Source organism: Solea senegalensis, linkage group LG18, assembly GCF_019176455.1.
Source record: "Solea senegalensis isolate Sse05_10M linkage group LG18, IFAPA_SoseM_1, whole genome shotgun sequence".
NCBI lineage: Eukaryota > Metazoa > Chordata > Actinopteri > Pleuronectiformes > Soleidae > Solea > Solea senegalensis.
This window is the reverse complement of record NC_058041.1, coordinates 3,286,257-3,307,308: the sequence shown is the minus strand read 5'-3', so window position 1 is coordinate 3,307,308 and position 21,052 is coordinate 3,286,257. Positions and strand designations below refer to the sequence as shown.

The 21,052-nt window shown below is 39.6% G+C and overlaps 3 protein-coding genes across 4 annotated transcripts; 2 read left to right on the top strand and 1 right to left on the bottom strand.

Annotated features, from left to right (window-relative positions):
- Nucleotides 1-5,029: 5,029 nt before the first annotated feature.
- On the bottom strand, nt 5,030-10,927 carry maff (v-maf avian musculoaponeurotic fibrosarcoma oncogene homolog F). 2 transcript variants are annotated; one of them, XM_044014438.1, is made up of 3 exons: nt 10,821-10,927; nt 6,221-6,318; nt 5,030-6,041 (listed from the first exon to the last, which is right to left on the bottom strand). In XM_044014438.1, the coding sequence occupies exons 2-3, from the start codon at nt 6,251-6,253 to the stop codon at nt 5,598-5,600; spliced, it is 477 nt and encodes a 158-aa protein (XP_043870373.1). In that variant the 5' UTR covers nt 6,254-6,318; nt 10,821-10,927; the 3' UTR covers nt 5,030-5,597. The 2 variants fall into 2 exon arrangements, with proteins under 2 accessions (XP_043870373.1, XP_043870372.1); XM_044014437.1 differs by lacking the exon at nt 10,821-10,927 and adding an exon at nt 6,420-6,688.
- A 1,419-nt stretch (nt 10,928-12,346) lies between these two features.
- tomm22 (translocase of outer mitochondrial membrane 22 homolog (yeast)) lies at nt 12,347-15,124 on the top strand. Its single transcript, XM_044013227.1, has 4 exons — nt 12,347-12,629; nt 13,371-13,489; nt 13,632-13,749; nt 14,089-15,124. The coding sequence occupies exons 1-4, from the start codon at nt 12,552-12,554 to the stop codon at nt 14,161-14,163; spliced, it is 390 nt and encodes a 129-aa protein (XP_043869162.1). The 5' UTR covers nt 12,347-12,551; the 3' UTR covers nt 14,164-15,124.
- A 537-nt stretch (nt 15,125-15,661) lies between these two features.
- Nucleotides 15,662-19,965, top strand: dmc1 (DNA meiotic recombinase 1). The gene is made up of 14 exons (XM_044014225.1): nt 15,662-15,692; nt 15,919-15,978; nt 16,653-16,697; nt 16,800-16,946; nt 17,029-17,111; nt 17,448-17,500; nt 17,592-17,633; nt 17,714-17,786; nt 17,927-18,018; nt 18,621-18,694; nt 18,935-19,049; nt 19,200-19,260; nt 19,366-19,482; nt 19,726-19,965. Exons 2-14 carry the CDS (start codon nt 15,922-15,924, stop codon nt 19,793-19,795), a joined length of 1,029 nt encoding a protein of 342 aa, XP_043870160.1. The 5' UTR covers nt 15,662-15,692; nt 15,919-15,921; the 3' UTR covers nt 19,796-19,965.
- The last annotated feature ends 1,087 nt before the right edge of the window (nt 19,966-21,052 follow it).

Genomic DNA, 21,052 nt, shown 5'->3' with positions numbered 1-21,052 from the left:
GGCAGGATTACACTGGTGTAACTGGGGCGTTTCTTTGAACGTCGGGGGGAGGGATTAAAGCCCCAGACGGTCGAGCTCTGCGGGCGACAATGTAGGTTAACAGGACTGAGGGGAAAAGGAATATAGGTTAGAGATGATACACATGTTTTTTATAGGAGTGTGACTCTGTGGTGCATTCCTCGTGCTGTAAACAAAGAAGGAATCACGCCAGGGTTTTATTCTGTCATATGAGTCACAGTAACGGCGGGCGGGGGGGGGACATGACAGAACAATGTAGTCGAACAGGAAGTTCTTCAATCACAGATGCTACATGTGCTGACGTAGCTGCTGGACGCAAAGCAATGTCACGACTTTCTGTGTTTCTACAACGGTCGTACGTCCAATCACATGATCTGTGCTGAACAATTTAGTACCAACATTTCAATGCTTATAAGATGCACATTTCTCCTTTGTTTATAACTGCAAATTTGGCCAAATAAAATTTCAGGTCGTCTTTGACATTTGACCTCTTCCACTTCTCAGCCTGTGACATTTCAGTATTTTAAGGGTTTTAGCTCGAGGGAACTTAAAGGGTCCGCTGTGTAAAATGTAAGTGACATTATTTATTCCTTTAGCAGACAGTGAAGATTAAATAATTGTTGCTTTTCATGTCGACCTTGTTTTTACAGTAGCCCACAGTGGACAAACTTAACCATCTTTTGAGGTCAATTTTACACACTGCCTTTTTAAAGTCTTCAGCTTAACTTACATTTTGTTTTGCACAGTTTACACATGTTATTATGAGATATGGGTTCATTTAAAAGCTATGAAAATAATCACAAACTGGATACAAGCGCCTCATTCTCCTCCCGATCTGATCTGTTTCTCTTTTCTTTTTTTTTTCTTCTATTATTTATTTAACGTTACCGCAGTAGAGAGTTATTTTTGACTCATAATTGGAGGTCTTGAGTCATATGAGTGAGTCATACCGAGGCTCAAGACATAGCTGACTACGTGTTTACTGTAACTCTGCTGCCGTTCTTAAATATCAACACCAGGGGGCTGTGTGGAGCAAACATGAACACACTCACTGTGAGCTTTGTGCATGTTTTGACAGAGGAGAAAGTGGTTTCTCTGCATCATCACAGGCCTCAAACAGTGGCAGTGGTTCTGTTTTTTTATTTTTATTTTTAAAATCCGCTTTAAATTAAGTTTGTTTTAAATTAGAGGGTCAGTGTCAGACGTTTACAGCCTGTTTTTAGTGTGACAAACTGAACTCTGACCTGATTAAACACATAGGATTCACCCTCTTTGTGCATCTGTTCAAGTTAGTTAAGACATTTTCCCCTCTGCACTTTCTTTTTAAAGTTATTACTGTTGAATTTTCAGCTGCTGAAATCAGGTTTAGAACACGTTGAATGCCAACAGTTCACTCCCTTCAGTGTCTTTGTCATTCATCACGTTCTCATCATGTGAAAATGCTTTTGTTGTAAATACAGATGTAAGCCGCTGCCTTCAGGAGCAGTCATAGCAGCGTCATGTCGAAATAGTTGCGTACAATACAAAGAACAGGAGAAACAGACTTAGTTTTGTATTTCTACTGCCTTTCATTTTATGTTTTTTTTATGTTATTATAATTTCCTCGTTCTTTGTATATTTTAAAGCTGCTCATTTAAAGCTACTATGTCAAGTATAACGGATAAATATTGGAAGAAATAAAAAAATAAATCACATTTAGTCTGGTAACACTGATGTTTTGTTACTAATATATGTGACTATATATCAAGTATACACGTGTATATATAATGTCTGGATTACATTGTGAAAACAAAACACTTAAACTTGCTTTTAGCTTGTGAACCTGCAGCCACAAAAAAATCATGTGCTTTCCTCGTACTATACTTAAGTTGATGAGTAATTTGTGTAATTTAATAATTGTGTTGCATTATGGGAAAATAAAAATTAGATGGCACGTGTTGCTGCTAATTATTGGCACGCCCCAGGCTGTAATAAGTCAACACACAAAATCAACTTTGCGTGTAGTATATGGAAAATAATAAAGGTTTTATTCATTTTAAGGGTTAAAATTAATGAATTCATATTTGACGTCAATAATGAGGCCAGATGTAGGTGAAAAGAAATCAGCTTAATGAAAGTAGAATATGGTCATGTTAAAAACATTTTTTGTCCTTAGAGGTACGAGTGTGTCTAATATTAGATTCAGAAAGGTTAGAACTGTTGCATTGTAATATTATAATATACACATGTAGGTCACATGGCCACAGCTGAGATAACCTCAGATGCTCAGAGCAGAACAGTGAGTCAGCTGATGATGTTAAAAATGTTCATGTGAGGATTTTTAGGATTTCATTGCCTGTAAAAGAATTGGGAAAAATAATTATCGCTTGTAAAAAAAACACACAGCTTGTTTCCATTTTAAACTGAACCCTTAGTTTTATCTCCTGATCGGAAGCAATGACTTGCACATAACGACACATCCTCTTCCTCTCTGTGGTCCATGTGTGCTTCAACCCCGCCCCCTTAAATCTAACCGATAAAACACCAGCACGCCATTTTATGTACAATATGTACAACATTTATTATAATTAATATTTAAAATAGACAATGTACTTAAATTTTCACAATAGAAAAAATACAAGTAATAAATACAAAGACCATTTTTTGTTTTGCAGGTTATTACAAAACATCCAGCACAAATTTGACAAAAACGGGACACAGTTAAAATATTGAGAATAAATGCGTTGCCACACTGATATTCATATCGCTAAATATATGCCTCGTGTCTTAAAAGGAGTTATTTCGTCGACGCGGTCTAACCGTCGTCACAACGCCTGCTCTATAAGTGATATTGCTCGCGCTATTCAGTGGCCAGGACTCCGCGGACTCCGTGGAGGTTTTTCAAGTGAATAAAACGCCACCGACTTTCCAACTTCTTCCTCTTCCGAAATCCAATCACCGACTTCCTTTACACCGTCGTCCGACAACTCCTCAACCTCCTCGTCACCCGTCTTTAAACTTCCCCCACACAAACAACATAAACACCATCATAGAAAAATAAAATCCCTCCAAGAATCCACTGTGACAGGCCGGAAACATACAAACGGAGCAGAAATAACACACACGCACACACAAAGAAAAAAAACAAATCATCATACAGCAATATGGCCATTGGCTTTGAGCATATTTCTACGCAGCTAATAATTAACATTTTCTTTTTTGCAAAAAAAAAAAAAAAGTAATCACCGTCGCCACACAACACAATTATTATTAGACATGAGAATATCCTCAGACTAGTCGTAATAAGTAAGTACTTCTGGGGAAAAAACGGACAGAACATCACAGCACTCGTTAGCTTGTCTTTCAATAATATCTAACCTTTAAATACAAATAAAATATAGAATATATCTCTTGATAAATGTCACTCAAACATTTTCGTCTCTCAGCGGCACGTACAAATGTGTACAAATAATAATAAGAAGAAGAAGATGAAGAAGAACACGGCGGGGAATGTTTGCAGAGGATTTGCATCGTTGTTTTGTTTTTGTTTTCGAGAGTAATACCGACCAGACGCGCGCTTTTTTTGGCAAAATGACCAACATCTGTTGTCAGGGAGTCGACACAAATAAAAAGTACAGAAACATGGGGGTCATCGTGAAACAGGTAGTGGACAGAAAGTAAACGTGTGGACATGAGCAGGTAAGAAGAGGCGATTTCAGTCTGTTTTTTACACCGTTTTCCTCGCGTAGCTTTTGCATTTTTCAGAAACTCAGACACACACACACACACACCGAAGGCACTGCAGTAATGTGGATAACACGTACACACGAGCAGTAGAAAACGACGTTCTCCTCCAGAGAACAGATCAGGAAGAGAAACACAAAAGAAGAGATTTCACACAAGGAAAAAAAGTGATGATTCATGAATGCAGCGTTTCTCAAGCCATTTTTTCCCTGGAGTGTGTGACTGTAACGTCCGTATGCGGGTCAGGTGAATCTGAGTGTGACACACTGCTGACTCTTGTTTTGTTTGACTGTAAGACTTTAAATTTAGAGTCTCTGGGAATCTCCCCCCCATGATCCTTGTCTGGACGTCAAGTGACACCGAGGTTGAGAAACTCTGCATTCGTGACAGAGTGACTTGTTGGACACTTTCTTACAGGGTGACGGAAAACGCATGACAAAAAAGTTGATATCAGCCCCTGTCATACTTTCCTTGTCCGCGTGTATCTGCGCAAAGGTGGCGACCGATTGTGACGTCAACGATGAGCATTTGAACGACCTGGAGCCGGGCGACACCAGCTGCAATAATTAATCATTACTCTCTTCCCTCTAAACGGGAACAACATTGAAAAAAGTGCCATTAAAGAAGACTTGAAACTGGCGATTAAGACCGTGAACTCGTCAGGAAAATGTTAGAAAATGTTGTAAATCAAGTTAAACGTAGGCTCATTTTTGCCGTAGACTTCCATTCAAAGTCCATGTCACATTTCTTATATACAGACAGTTCCTACGCGGACGTTGGACGAGAACTTCCAGTTTGTTCCGTTTCGCCGTTGTTTTGGTCAAACGAGGAGACCGACACATGTACAACTAAGAGTTAAAAGAATACAAATGACAGGAAAACTACAGGCGAGACATCGCCTCCTAGTGGAATGGAATGCAAAAATCGCATTTTATTACGAATTTATGATGCATGTTATTACGAAATCGACCGCGATTCTCTGCAGACGCCGAACGCGGAAAGTATGACTCGGGGCCCCAAAAGAGCAGCTAATAACTTTAAACTTACAACTGCACCAGGAACGTGGAGCTGAATTAAGCAGCACATAGTGCACACGTCAGCTCTACTAACTCCTGGCACTTCGCTGTTGGTCAGGTGTCACAAACTGAAGCGGGTGGTGGGGCGGGGGGGTGAGGTGGGGAGAGACGTCCTGGTCTTTTGGTAGCACAATCAAAAGAGAGAGCACCAGCGTCACGGCTGGATTTGTTGAAGCAGTGGTGACGCAGTAACTCTGGGTGGGTGTGGTTCTGTTTTTGTTGGTCTGGCTTCAGTCGGAGTCCAGTTAGTCAGTGTGTGGCCCTCCCGCAGATCGGGGAATGAGGGTGAGGGGTGATGCGTGTGTGTGTGTGTGTGTGTGTGTGTGTGTGTGAGAGAGAGAGTGTCAGTGGTCGGCGCCTCGTTCACATTACACCTGCTGCCTTGTTCTTTAACATACCTGTAAACTTTTGGAGTTCTCTAAACAAACACACTTCAGTACGTTTCAGTCAGCAAAGCTGCAGTGTTATAAAAATAGCTTCGAGTACAAGGACACGTACTTGTCCGAGATGGGTTTTTTTTTTTTCAGCTGTTACTATGGAGAAGCGAAGCGTAGCTGTTTGTGCGGTGACATGACACGCTGCTCTGTCAACACAGGGTTCAGTGACACTTGCATATAATAATGTGAACGAGGTGTGATGCAAACCAAGATTTTTCCTACTAATTTTCCTATTGTTCTCCAGCATGTGTGTGTGTGTGTCTCTGTGTGTGTGTGTTTGCATTGCAGGTTGTGCACCTCCTCCCCCCCTCCTGCCCCTTGAGTCTGGTTCCAGCAGCTCCTTCTAGGACGGCTCGTGTTCTCTCTGTGGCTGAGGCTGTGGTGGACTCTTGACAATGGTGATGACTGAGGCGGTGTTGAGGCGCGGGGCCGTAGCGAGCAGGTTGCCGCCGCCGGCTTCCAGACCCCTGGCGAATCTCTGCAGGGCGGCCAGACGTGCGCCAAGGCCCTCCAGCTCTTTCCTCATGCCGGCGTTCTCTGCGCCGAGCCTCTCCACCTCCCGCTGGAGCTCCATCTTCTGCTGCTCCAGCGCCTCCCGCTGCGAGACGCGCTTGACCCGGCAGCTGGCGGCGTAGCCCCGGTTCTTCAAGGTGCGACGCCGCTGCTTCAGCTTCTGGATCTCCTCACGGGCCAAACCACGCAGGTGGAGGTTCAGCTCCCGGACCGAGAGGGACATGAGCTCGTTGTCGGACAGGTAGGGCACATTCTCGCCACACTCCTGTTTCACCTGAAAGAGGGACGAGGGAAAGAGGACAGAAACGAGGGAAAGACGTCGACAAATGACATTAAAAGAACAGCTGAACTGGGAGGAGATCAAAACTTGGTAAAAATAGCCCAAGGCTATTAAACATGACTCATTCTTCCAGAAATAATAAAACTGGGAATTACTTCTGGCTTGTGCGTTACCTTCAGGGCTTTGCTGTTTCTCTCTGTCGTCATGATCCAAGTTCCAACCGTCTTCGGTCTTTTAATCCACCAAGCACCAGTCGGCACAGATAGACACTCTGGAGGCACAGAAGCGGGACACACAAAACAGGGTACATTATAGTCACATGTGACTCCAGAGTTTGTGCTGTTTTGGTTCATATCTGGCCCTGACATTTACCATCCGCTCACAAGACCAGCCAGTCATGCACGATAAAGAAAAGGAGAACCCACAATTCAGTCATGCTTCTCCAAACGCGCTCTCTCATTAAAAGCTCTGTGGCCCGATATGAAAGGAAGAGGAGGTTTTGAAAGTGACATGCCTTTTTTTCTGTTAGCTGGAATAGCGAGGAGGAAGTTATCATGTGTCTGCCCTTTGGTTGCTCAAAGCAGGTGTCCCAACCAATTCCCTCCACACTTCCTCTCGTCAACACAATACCAACGGCTCAAAGCTTTCATTGTGAAGAAAAAAAAGGGGTAAATCTGTCTCCTAGTTAAACTTTGAAAATTGCTGTGTGCATAAGTTTAGACATTTTAAAGTGAGGTCATGTAAAAAAAAAGTTAACATAATCAGCATTATATATATATTATATATGCATTACATTATTAATTGTATGATTATTATGTATAATACTCTTATACGTTGTGCATATACAATACAATAATATACACTTATTGTATATTGTGTACAATATGTGTGTCAACCTGTGCTCTCTGTGTGTACTTTTCTGGCATAATCACTGACCTTTTCAGGACCAAAACCTGGTCCTATCGCGGCAGAACCTAATTCCTGAGGAAGTGGCTAAGTTCTGGGGTAGTCTTTGACTCAAAACCATCTATGTGTGGATAATTTCCCCTTGTGGGGACTTTTCTTTTTGAGGGTTAAGACTTGGTTTTGGTTTTATGTTTGTAGTTATATAGTTATATTATACAATTATATATTGTATACGCAAACCTTTTAGATTCAAGATGTCTTCATTATCATTTCTTGTGCACTACCTGTATTAAAAAAAATAACTGTACATTAATTGTACAGTACCACAGAAAGACAAAAGATAATAGACTAAAAAAAAGATAATAACATTAAGTAGAACAAAACCATCGGTGCAACATAACATAAGAGTAAGCTAAGATGGTAGCTCAAGTTTTCATGACCATCCATATTTATTAAGCTAAAACCAGAAAATATAGTAAATAAATCCACTAAAATAAAAATAAACACATCAATTCTGAAAACAGAGGTTGGTGTTTAAAGTGACCCCCTTTGGTTGTTAACACATCGTGAACTCTTTTATCTTTAACCGTAATCTTTTCGTCGTTTAACTGTTTGTTTTCTTCAGTAATCTTGCAAAATTGTGAATTTATTTCTGGAGTATTTGGCATTTTCATAAGAAATGATTTGACAGATTTTCAATAGAGTCGTCCCATTTAATATCAAGGTTCTGATTTTTCATAATTCCTCTTCTTACCTCTCCTATTGCTCCTATTTTTGAAAGCTAAAGTGAACCCAAGTCATACGTGTAGCATTAAGACATGCTCTCACATTCTTCTCACCGGAGCGTTTCACACACACTCTACACAGGGACTTCCTGCACTCCTCTTAAGGTCAGCTCACAAATGTTGTTGTGTGGGATTAAAGTCCAACCTCTATGTGGGCCAGCGTGAATTGTTTTTTTTCTCCCTCCCTCGTCACATCTTGGTCGATTTGGTTGTGGTTTTTCAGATCACTGTTATGTTGAGAAAATGACTGTGCATTTGAGCTTGTGTCTGTATTCCCCTTGGTTCATTTTACCTGTACGTTAGTGAGGACACTCAGAATGATTTCCCCCTAAGCCCCTTACCCTTATCTTAACCACCACGTCTAGACCCTAACCTTTAACCTAAACCCAACTATAAACCTGGGTTTGTGTCAAATTTGTCCTCACAGACTTCTTCAGAATGTAACTACTTCCTCAGAAATTAGATTCTGCTGCATTAGGACCAGGTTTTGGTCCTTAAAAGGCAACAAATACAAGCACACACGCACATATACAGAGAGCACAGGTCGACACACTCCCACAGCGTGTTGTACTGTGTTGGCCGTGCAGCTGAAACATCGCCTGACATTAATATTTAAGCTGAACAAGTTCATCCTTGACATCATTAAACCACAGGTGTTTTCCCACAGCGCATGTGAGGGGGTCACGGTGTTTACTGCAGCCTGGGTCTTTCCTTTCTTTTTAGAGTGAGTGGGCCTTTCATGTCTTCACACCATACCCTAGTGTGGAAAAAAAACACATCTTTTTTTTTTTAAACTATATTACACAACACCACAAATGTGTAGAGTGACAGAATTTAAAAACAAATGGCTCTGTGTTTGATTTTGGGCTTTTGTAAGAAGAACTATTGTTTTTTTTTAAGAAATGGGAGAATTTCAGTGACATTCAACACCTTTCTTGACCCCAGTGATTCTTTCAAAAATACAAATTAGAGGAAGGACACACGCTGTGAACAATATGCTTTCAAAGCAGTATGTGAGAGTAACCTGCGGGGGAAATCCACTGCCGTCATCACCTTTGAGTTTTAATTAAATACATATCAATTATTTAAGATAATTATACGGTGGCTTTTTGCCAACAGTCTAGCACATGGCAGTTTAAAGTTAGTATACCTCTATAAATCAGGTCTTTTTATAGTCTTTTTGTTTTTGCCCTGATTTGATGTAATCAAAGTCATCTTTAGACTGTGTTTTGTTTGTGGCATGAATCTGAAAGCTATGAAAAGCATGCATGGACACAGTAACCTACATTACAAGTGGATCTAAAGACAAGATTTGTTTTGCTGATCCCAGCAAATACTGGAGGGAACAGATATACACCACGCAGACAGGAGGAGGAACCAGTCAGGCAAAAAAAAAGAGTGACTGAAGTTATAGAATAACAGATTTCCTCTTACAGTGTTTCATTATGAGTGTAAAAGCAAAACCCCAAACTAGGCATGGGATAAAATGAAAATTTCCTGTTGTGATTGTCCTTTCTAAAATAACATGAAAACAGGAAGCAGTCATTGAGCTTTTGGAAAATGTGTAATAATACTGACAGAAGAAAACTGATGACCCGACAAAAAAAATAGGACTGAAGACTTCTGAATAAATATCTAATTGAGATTATTTTTGACTCAAATTGTTAGTGCAATATGATTTGCGATATGATTCAGAGGGAATGGTAAGTTTTACTGAACTATTCTCATTTTGATTTCAATAACATATTTAGGATATAGGAAGGATTTTTTTCTTCAGTCTGTAGAATATGATGTGTATAGGTCAGAACCATATTTAATCTAAAATGGTAATTTGACACACATTTTGGCTTTAAGATATATTGTGCCTCCTGTGATTTGCCCTAAAAAACTGTTACAAAATGGTTTTAATGGGATGAAAACATCATAATACAAAAACTGTTTGTGTGACCAAAATATGTTACAAAAATCTTTTAATGTGACAGAAAGTGCTATTATACACTATAAATCATGAATTCCTGAAATTAATGTATGATTTTCCTGGAAATTGCTTGTTTTTTTAATCACAATGTGGGATAAAAATCTTATATTGCCACATCACTGATTCAAGCTTAACTTGATAACAGTGGAACTAGCTTTGAGAGCACATTAGGCCTGAAGCGTCAGCACAGACAGGTGCTGACCCATAAACAGTTAATGCAGCAGTGGTCATAATGGTTTGTAGTTTTTCTGAAAATAACCTTATTTCCCGAAACGCGTGGGAACTTGGGATGGTTAGCAGCAGGGACAGTGGCTGTCCAGGCAGCCGCCTCACTTTCGTCAAGTCAGGGTGATTCAGCAATAATAACCGCTTACTCAGACTGCCAGTCAGTCCACAAGCCTGGAAAACCAACCGTGACCGCGTCTTTTTCCCCGTGTTTGTTTTTCTGCCTGTCTAAACGGCACACATTATCCTCGCTTGTACTTTACTATAAATAACACTTAAGAGCTTATTAAGTAACGCAACAAGTGAACGCAGCTCTGCCAAACCGCAAAAATACAAGCACCAAAGGTGTTTAGCGTTAAACGGCTTTGTTCATGTGCTATTTAATAAGACATATTTACATAAAAAACACTATCCACTGCTTACAAACTATGTATTAACGTGTGGACATCCAGAATCCACCCTTGTCCTTATAGGGAGACACCGCTGCTGCTGCTATAGTAAACAGCCATCACGAGTGCCCTCGACATCCATTTTAGTAAGGCTTTTAAATGATCCTTTTAAAATTCCATTAACCCGCGAGACTACATAAGGAAGTGAGGGTATAACGTGGCTGTTCAAATGACACCAGTGTGGCTTTAATGAGAGCAGCGGAGCCAAAATATCCGCATCATCTCAAACATGCTAGTAACAGCTAGCAGCTAGCATCAACGGTCAGCGGCGAGCTAAAGGAGATCAGAAGAGATTAAAAGAGCTGAGTAACAGCTGCCTGCTCGCTTTTAGTCGGGGAAACCAGTACCATACTTACCCACAGTCTCGAATAAGCCCTCGCTGAATGTTTATTAAAGCCAGTAGAGTAGAAATAAATGATGGTTCACGTACCTGCTGTGTCGAAGCGACTCCGGCGACAAAATGTCAGTCCGCCTTTTCCCGGAATTACTCCGCCGCCGCCGCTGCTGCTGCTGCTGTTCTCTCTCTCTGAGGTTGGATTCTTTCATTCATAAAAACACACAAGCGACAATGACGTCAGGTCTAAAGAATGAGGGCGGAGCTAACCCCGCCCCCGCGGCGTACTCCGGGAGGATGTAAACAAGGAATCCCTACATCCCAGAACTTTTCCATGACCAACCGCCGCCGACCAACTCCCGCCCGCCGCCGTTCCCAGAACAGCAGCTTCCCAGGAAAACGATCAGCCGGTGGTGAAAGTCTGTTGGGTCACACGTTACAGACGCGACGCCATGTCAGCAGAATCCAACTTTAACTACATAGAACAACAGATAGATAGATAGATAGATAGATAGATAGATAGATAGAGAATAAAGAATATTACAAAGATACAAACAGCTTTACAAGACAATCAAGTTATACAATAAAACAGTTAAAACATAGAATAGAATGCAACTTAATATAGTAATACAAATATACATCACAAACATAACAGTAGGGACATAGATGTTTTTTTAGAGAAGTAAATTCATGATCTTTTTCACTGTTGCATCAGCAAAACAATGATGTTCATTATGTCTCCTTTTCTCAGAAAATAAGACATTTATGTTGTATTTATGCATAATACGTCTTCTTTCTTTGATACATTCTAATCTTGTCCTCGTCCTTGTCTTCTCCGGCTTATCCCAGGTCTGGGTCGTGGGGGCAGCAACTTCCTGACACTCCTCTCCCAGGCTACTTCCACCAGTTCCTCTGAGATTCCCTGAGACACTCCCAGGCCAGCCAAGAGACATAATCCAGCTCTAGCTTGTTTACATGTATATTTGTGATTAATTTCTTGTTTCTTTGTTTCTTTTTATATTTATTTGGGGAATGCACAGCAGCTCCATTGCGCTAGTAAAGTGAGACAGCTGCGTACAGTTGCACTCTGGCTGGAAATGGTAAGAGGCGCAGATGAAAAGTAGTCGAAGTGGATTCTACTGCTAAAACTAACCCTGGACATATATTGAGCCATGGTGGCTCAGTGGTATGATGAGTTGGCTCTGGCTCTGCTCGTCTAAGCCGTAGTGTAAATCAACTCATCAAGACTAGAAACACTCTATATAAATACAGACCATTACCAGCTCTTATTCTTCTGATTTTATTTGGTAGTAACGAGCGACAAAGATAGGAAAGGAAATGTAGTAGAGTAAAAGTACACAATTTATTTAGGAAACATAGTGAAGTAAAAGATGCTAGAAATACAAATAACAAAGTAAAGTACAGTAACGAAGTACTTGTACTTTGTTTCATCACTGTACACCACATATAGACAGGCACAGTTACTCAGAATTCCTCAGGATGGCGATAAAAGTTCCACACCGAGCCTTTGATGACATTTATCTCGGTACAGACTGTTATTAGGCAGCCCCTGCGACAGGGGGCGCAGTGTACTTTGTGACGGAGCAAAAAATGACCCCCGGTTTTTCGCTGTCGTCATACAACCCGGATCCAGCCTCACATTCTGCGACTGACCTCAGACAACACGCATCTTAGCATTAGCTTCATTAATAACCCGCAGGAAGTCGTTATCAATCAAGTACAACTGACGGTCGCATTTTAGAGATTTATTCGCCGCACACGAAGCAGATCCAGGCCGACAAATATCAGCGGGCAGAGGCAGGAGACATGGCCACAATCGAAGAGCTTTCCCCGGTGTCTGTCCGACCCCCGGAGGACGAGATTGACGACGATGAAGACGAAGATGTAAATGTCTTATATTTATTCAGGAGTAATTCATAAATGTAAACACGACAGGGGAAAAAAGTTTGTCGTGTCGCACTTTGCTGCTTTCAGATTGTTCGTTTTTTGGTTATATGAGGCTGGCAAACGAGGCTAGTTACCTGTAAAGCTGCATGAGCCGTCTGTCCAGACTCAGTCTGTGTCATGGTTAAACACTATATGTTGCTATCTTAAATGAATGTAATTGCAGAATCAAAAGAATATCAATTGACGGTAAACCGATGTATAAAGATCGAATATAATTGAATCGTTGTGACGTTATTTAGAACCAGAAAATATCAAAAATACTATCTGTAAAATTCATTTGTCTAAACAGGGCAGTTGAAATTTAAATGATTGTGAATCTGTCATTCAGAGTTAATTCAATATCACCCAGAAATGCCAGATTACTACCAAGTAATTAAAGATATATAATAAGTGAAAAGTAATGAAATGAAACACCCCTTGTGGAACAGTGCAATATGTACCAGATGAAAGCGTTATCAATATGATAATTAGTCATGATAAACATATTTAAAGATAACAAATAAATGCTTTAATGTAGAGTTGAACAATTTCACATTTGCAATTTGTAGTACGTGCATGGTGGAAAAAAATGTATGTATTTTAAGTTCTCCTTGCATTAGATTAAACAGTAGGTAAAATCAACTGAAATTTCACAATACAATCTTTATTTTCATGTCTTGTCTGGTTGTGTTTCCTCAGCTGGATGAAACACTGACGGAGAGGTTGTGGGGCCTGACAGAGATGTTTCCCGACACAGTGCGTTCAGCTGCTGAGGTGTCGGCGGTTTGCTCCGTCTCACTGGCCAAGAAAATTTACAGGTTCGTCTCTGAAGCAGCATTTCCCCTTGTCCGTTATCAGTGCGTGCATTTACCAGAGCTTGTGTAGTTCGGGTGATCAAAAGGTTCTGTCATGGTGTTCTCTGGTCTCATTTACTAATTGCCTTGTTCACTTATTTATCAGTTTTTCCCGCGCCGCGCTCTGGGTGGGCACTACCTCCTTCATGATTCTGGTGTTGCCTGTAGTTTTTGAGACAGAAAGACTACAGCTGGAGCAACAGCAGTTACAGCAGCAGCGACAGGTGAGTGTTCATGTGCATGTTTGCAAAGCAACAGCTGAGAACAACTTGGAAGGTACTCCACTCAGTGTGTTTATGTTTAAAGTCCAATTTTAGTTGGACTAAGACAATAATTCCCTCAATGGGACTAACATACCTGGACAATGTGATTCATTGTATACAAAGACTCGGGCAAGTTGTCAGATTGCTTGTCTTAGTCGCACTACGGCCATAGCTCGATTAAACTGTACATATAAATGTACTGAGTGATGTTCTGCATTTGTCAAATTTTTGTTCAATTCAAATGTAGGATGTAACAAATATTGACATGGTTTTTAAAAAAAAATGTCCCTTCCTTGCCAGATCCTTCTGGGACCAAACACTGGAATGTCTGCCGGGATGCCGGGTATGATGCCTCCCGCACCTGGCAAGATATGAGCAACAAGGAGAGTAGACACAAGGCTGAGATCTGCCGGTAGCATAACGGCAGGATCGTTCACAAGGAGAGACAGGGATTTACGAAGAAGAGCAAAGAACTGCTGTAAAGAGTTAAAAAGTTAAAATTAAAAATAAAGGCAAAGCTTTTTATAAAGGAGGAGGAGACGCAGGATGATAAAAAGCATCTCTGACACAGCTCTCTCACTGTCTCTCCTTACTCCAACATCATGCAGAGACTTAATTCCTGGAACACTGTTGTCTTTTCATTTTTTAAATAAACACACGTATAGATGGGTAAGTTATAAGGAAAAAAATCAGGAGGTTACCAGTCATTATTCTTCCTGTTGGTAGTCTGAAGAACCTTAATATACTATGGTTTGTACATCTATTTACTGTCGTTTTCTTTATGGTTCCACTTGTATTTGAAGACCTATTTTTTGATAAATTATCTGAATGAAAGGGGAACTTAATGTAGACAGTATTTATTGATACGAGTATCATCTACAATAAGGTCTCAAGTGTGACCTTTTTCTACATGGTGAGATTCTGACTGTTTGACCCATGTACAATGTGTGTCATTCAAAGTGCAATGGCTCTTTCTTCAAACTAACCACCGTTCATGTTTTTATTATACTTTGATTTTCACCAATGAAGCGAATGAAGCGGCAACACCAGATGTTCTACTGCTCGAAGAGGGAAAGATGGTTTTGTCACTGTACATCTACAGGATGTAAAATACAGCATTGTATTGCAATTTGAGGCAAACAACCTGTCTTTATTCTTTGGACACATGAATGTGGTATAGTTTGAAGGTTAATGTAACGTCTCGATATTTCCATGAGAGACACAAAGTTATGTCTTTCCTCTGTTTCCGTCTTTCTGTTGCTTTTGTTCACAAAGCAAACCTGTCTCTGTTTTGTTTTCAACATGACTGTGTTAATAAAAACTCCGAACCAATGAATAGCCTCAAGTTTTCATCCAGCACCTTTTATCAACATAACATTGAATTTGAGCAAAAGGCCCAACTTTCTGTTTACATTAAGATATAGTCACATTAACTGCATTTTTAATTGTTTTTTACATCAATAAATATTGTCAAGTGAAAGATATAGAAAAATATAACCATGAAATAACACATTTTCCAAAATAATTAGGCAAAAATTACTTTCATCTTAAAATGGCAGGATTAGGCAATGGCAAGAGATGTGGTGTATAAATTTAACACACAATTACTGTATTAATGTAATTTACACCTACACTTTTTGTGCCTGACATATCAATGCCTGCTGATGTTAGAATAAAATCAATACTCTGGTAAATAAAGAATTTGTGTTATTAAATTATTAAAATATTTTAAATGTCCCTGTGCTGTGTTCAATGCTTTCTTCAGCCCCTGGACTGAAAGTGTTGTGTTTGTGTTGTGTTAAGTAACTGGGTCAGATATCTTCATTAAACTTGAAAAATCACAATTTCCGGATGCACCTGAACACATCTTATTTCCCGCCAGTCGCTCTAAGAACCAAATAGCGGTTGGTTTCTTTATCTTCTTAACTTATATTACTATAGTTATTTGTCAGTTTATGTGGTCAGTGAGCTAATGTGTACTTATGTAGAAGATTTTCCTAAAGTTAACTTATTTTATGAACCAACGAAAAGCAGAGTGGCGTGCTAGTCGTTAATTTAGCTAACTAGCCCCCAAAGGTTTGCTAGTTGTGATAAATATAAATCTTCAATCTTTTAACCCAAATGTTACAGAAAATGAGAGCCACAGAGGACCAGGTTGTTGAGGACGACACTGGTTTCCAGGATGATGAGGTATTTGCCAAGAAAAAACGTATTTACTAAGAAACTATAACTTTATTTATGTAGCACCTTAGTTATAAAAACAAAGCTAGCATTACAATCATTTAAATAATAATACAAATCCTTAGTTGTTGTTTTTTTAATTCAAAGATGATACCAGGTTTTCCACGTATGATGAAACAAGATATTTAGATCAGTGGTTCTCAAATTATTATTGTTTTAATAGTTTAGATGAATATGGATACCAAATCATATAGCTTGAAAATTAAAGTTTTACATGAAGACACATTTACACAAGTATAAATAAGTATCAGTAAAATCATTTTAGCCAAATCATATTTGGGCTATTTATTCTTCTTTTTGGTAGAACAATATTTGTCACACAGTTAAGAGAATTATGTATTTGAAATGACTCAGCAGCAGTGTTTTGTTCACAGGTTCATAGTTCATGGTCTAAAATAACTGCATCAGACTAATATTGGTAGATACTAGGATTTGTGATATTGGTATCGATATTGGACACAAAAAAGTATCGTTAAAAGGTATCGTCCACAACCCTAGTTATTGATTATAACATTTTAATACTTTTATAAAAATGAGGGTTCAGTCAAATAAAAGCTTTTTCCTTGCCATTATTATTCAGCCTCAGCAGCTACTTCATACAGAGTTTGTTTTCCTCTGAACAGGAGTCCTTCTTTCAGGACATTGACCTCCTACAGAAACACGGGATAGTGAGTCAACAGCAGGAATGAAACATACTCATCTGATCAGTTGCTTTAAGTCAGCACATCATCATCTCTCTCTCTTTCTCTTACTCCCTCCTTCCTCTACAGAACGTGGCTGACATCAAAAAGATGAAGTCAGTGGGTATCTGCACTGTGAAGGGCATCCAGATGACAACACGTAAGGCACTGTGCAACATCAAGGGCCTGTCGGAGGCAAAAGTTGAGAAAATCAAGGAAGCTGCAGGGAAGATTCTGGTAAAATGGGATTTTATCAAAGATTACACAAGATTAACCTGAAGTAAATTGTAAACTTCACATACATTTCTTCACACGACAGAATGTTGGTTTCCAGACGGCCTTTGAGTATAGTGCAAAGAGGAAGCAAGTGTTCCACATCACGACCGGGAGCCAGGAGTTTGAGTTAAGATTTCCTCTTAATGTTGACGACACGCAGACTGTTGAGTTTGTGTCTTGTGTCGTCACATTCAAAAAAACCACTAATTCAAGACTGGAAATCTTATGCTGCAGCTTCTGTGTCTTTTGCTATTTATACGACAAACCGTTGTTTATTAAGGGGAAAATTGACTAAGCACGGAGTTTTATTCAAAACAAGGTAATACAACATTAAAGAGAACATTACACATGACAGAAAGTCAAATATAACAGAGACAGGACAGACAAAGCTAGCAGTCATTAAAAAAAAAACACAAAAAACTGCACGTCTTACAACATGCAGTACTTCTGCTGTTTTTGCAGTAAGCTTCTGGGTGGAGGCATCGAGAGTATGGCCATCACAGAGGCTTTTGGAGGTGAGGAGATATATTTATATAACATACAAAATGTGATTGGCCTGATTTGATGTAATTTCGGTTTGCAAAACTACATTATTTCATCACACAGAGTTTCGTACGGGAAAAACCCAGCTGTCTCACACACTCTGTGGTGAGTAGGGAGCCTGTGGAAAATGATGTCTGCTTAGAACAACACTGCACAAATAAAACTACTTGGTGTCTACTTTGCAGTCACTGCTCAGCTGCCTGGCGAGGACGGCTACTCAGGAGGGAAAATCATCTTCATTGACACCGAGAATACCTTGTATCCTCACAACCACATGGATAAAACCTATCATATATGAATGGAAACATTTTACAGACTGGTGAATGTTAGCAACATTTCTGTTTTTCCTATGTGTTCCTGTCTGACTGTATCCTTGACTCGTACCTGTGTGCAATCAGTCGTCCTGACAGACTGAGGGACATCGCTGAGAGGTTTAACGTGGACCATGATGCTGTGCTGGACAATGTGCTTTACGCCCGTGCCTACACCAGTACGGACATACAGTATTCTCCATTGATACTACTTTATTGATTTCAGTGGTGTGCTAAATCAGTTTGTATTACATTAAGGGAACACTTGAATCACACATAAACACTTCTATCCATCCATCTTCTACCTCTGTATCATCCACATGAGGAGGTGGGGTAGCCCAATGGTTAAGACCAGAACCCCGTGTTCAGAGACATCATGGACACAAGTTCAACTTGTGGCACCATGCCATAACCTGGCAGTCCCCAAATCTGCATGTTGTTGGACGGTGGAAGGAAACCCGGAAAAAGCCCACACACACGGGGAGAACATGCAAGCCAGCTGAAAATCATTACTGATATAAATTGTGTGATTCTGCAACAAAATATATGTACAATAGAAACCAGAATCACAACTCTTTGAGGGCTGGATTCTCACAGACTGTGGTGATTTGTTTCCCTTAATTGTTTTTGAGCAGTAGTTCCTCTACTTTATGGGGTTTAACAGCAGCTTGCGTCCATTACTGCCATCTTCTGGAATTAGAAAACTACACTACCCAGTCACTCTTCCTCTCATGTCCTTCGTCTCATCCTTGTGCCTGCTTATTTTCCACTCTCTCTTCAGGTGAACACCAGATGGAGCTGTTAGACTTTGTTGCAGCGAAATTCCACGAGGAAGGAGGAGTCTTCAAACTGTTGGTCAGTAAAATGTACAAATGTTATCACATGTTTATAATTTCTTTGGTTTTACTGCCCTCTCTTATTTTGTCCATCTCTAAGTACTGCTGGTGGAAGCTCAGAGTGAAGATGTTTCTGTTTTTGTTTTTAAGGGAATGTGGGAAAGTGTTAAACGTCAGGCGCGCAGTCTAAAAGTAGGATTCCTTCCCAACTTTCAGCCTTTGAGTGTCCCTTTAATTGTCTGCTCCTCCCTGTTGTCAGATCATTGACTCCATCATGGCTCTATTCAGAGTCGACTTTTCTGGTCGAGGAGAGCTGGCAGAGAGGCAGCAGAAACTGGCTCAGATGCTCTCCAGGCTGCAGAAGATCTCTGAAGGTCAGAACCATAAGAAATATGTCAAAACCACAAACATCTGCCAGCTGCATGTATAGTTACCTTGAATTATGGATTTAGTGTAAAAGTAATGTTACCTATAATGGGGAATATCTTAAGCATAAAACGACTGTCATTTGTGTTTTAATTAAGAGTACAACGTTGCCGTTTTCATTACCAACCAAATGACAGCTGATCCTGGTGCAGGAATGACGTAAGAGATTGCTTTTTGTCTGGAATATGCAAACATGTTTGGAGCAACGGTGTTTGAGGATTTGATGAAAGCTTATTATTATTATCATTTCTTTGTCATTCTAAGGTTTCAAGCAGATCCCAAGAAGCCAATTGGTGGACACATCCTGGCCCACGCCTCCACCACGAGGATCAGCCTGAGAAAGGGACGTGGAGAGATGAGGATCGCCAAAATATTTGACAGGTATTTACCACCTTTGGTCTAATGTATATTGGAGAAAAACATTAACACTCATTAACTGTATGATTGTGTTGCCTTAATTGTATCTTTAACTGAGTAACGACACTATTTAACGCTGTTTAACGCTGTTTAGACGTTTTCCACTGATTGACAGTATTAACTTTGACAGTAGCAACGAAAACCAGACAAGAAAGTCCATGGATTTGATGACTTCAGTCATTTGTGTCTGGTGTGATTTCCCTGTAGTCCCGACATGCCGGAGAATGAGGCTACTTTTGCCATCTCTGCTGGAGGAGTCACTGATGCCAAAGAGTGAAAGACGAGAGGAGGAGACAGAGGCGTTAGCAAAGTTCCCTGTTCACTATAATGTTACATGTTATGTTATATAACATTTTTTTTGGGATGGAAATGATCTACTGAGTTCTAAAACTCAATGCAGCTTCTCACCATTCAATTGCAAATGTTTTACTCTTGTATTTATTTAATGTGTAGGCTCTGTGTTTGTGTGTTTCAGAAATATCAATATGAACTCAGAAAATAAAATGTTTTATGTATTTATTTTAAATAAGTGGAAGTTGGATGATTAATGCTACCTGCAGAGATAGAAATGTAAATGAAATCCCTCACAAATAAGTAGACATAAGAAGGCACCGTGGTCACATTCATTCCTACACACATGGGCTTCATATGGCTAAACAAACTGTGGTAAAAAGAAATTGTATACATTAACATTCAACTTTCAGAGGGGAAACATGTTGTATGGAGGAAAAGGAAGAATGAGACAAAACTGAGATATTGTAAAGTTGTTGCAGATGCCCCACTTCACTGATCCACCTGAACAATGACACTGGTTTCCACTCAATGACCATGCTGTTTTCTTCAATTTCTATTTGGAAATCTTCAGGGAAGTACAGACTTGGAATGAGTAACTACAAAGAAGTAAGAATGATTTTGCATTTAAAATAGTCACAGATGGGTGACCAGCATTTTATTTACTCCAATAAGGATTTGTTTATTACCAACCAGTTAAACTCTGAAAATGTTAATATATTCTTACTATCACAATGTACTGTATGTTTTCCAGGACAAGTAAATTAGTAATATCATTACTCTCTTCAAAACAACTTAACAGTTAAACAACATTAAGTTATTTTCCCAATTAACTTGTTATTTCTGTAAAAAACAGACAGAATCACTATATTAACATAAAATAATCTTTCTATTGGGAAAACTATATCACTTCAATTTTTTCCTGGTTTCTAAAAAGTATTTTCAGTCAGTTCATTCCAGTGGTTCTTTAATCCATTTCCTCATTCCTAATTCTTCAGTCTTCAGTTCACTTAAGACTTCAGGTCTGGATCTAATAATACATCGAACAACAATAAATACATTTTACCCACAAGTCTGAAATAAAACCAATATATTATTATTATTGTTGTTATTATTATTATTATTATTGTTATTGTTAAGATCAAAGCAAGTCGTTGCTATTCTTGGAGTGTTCCACAGCTTGTTCCATAAATACTTCCATACAATTTATACAAGTTTGACTTCTAACATCCATATGTCCATG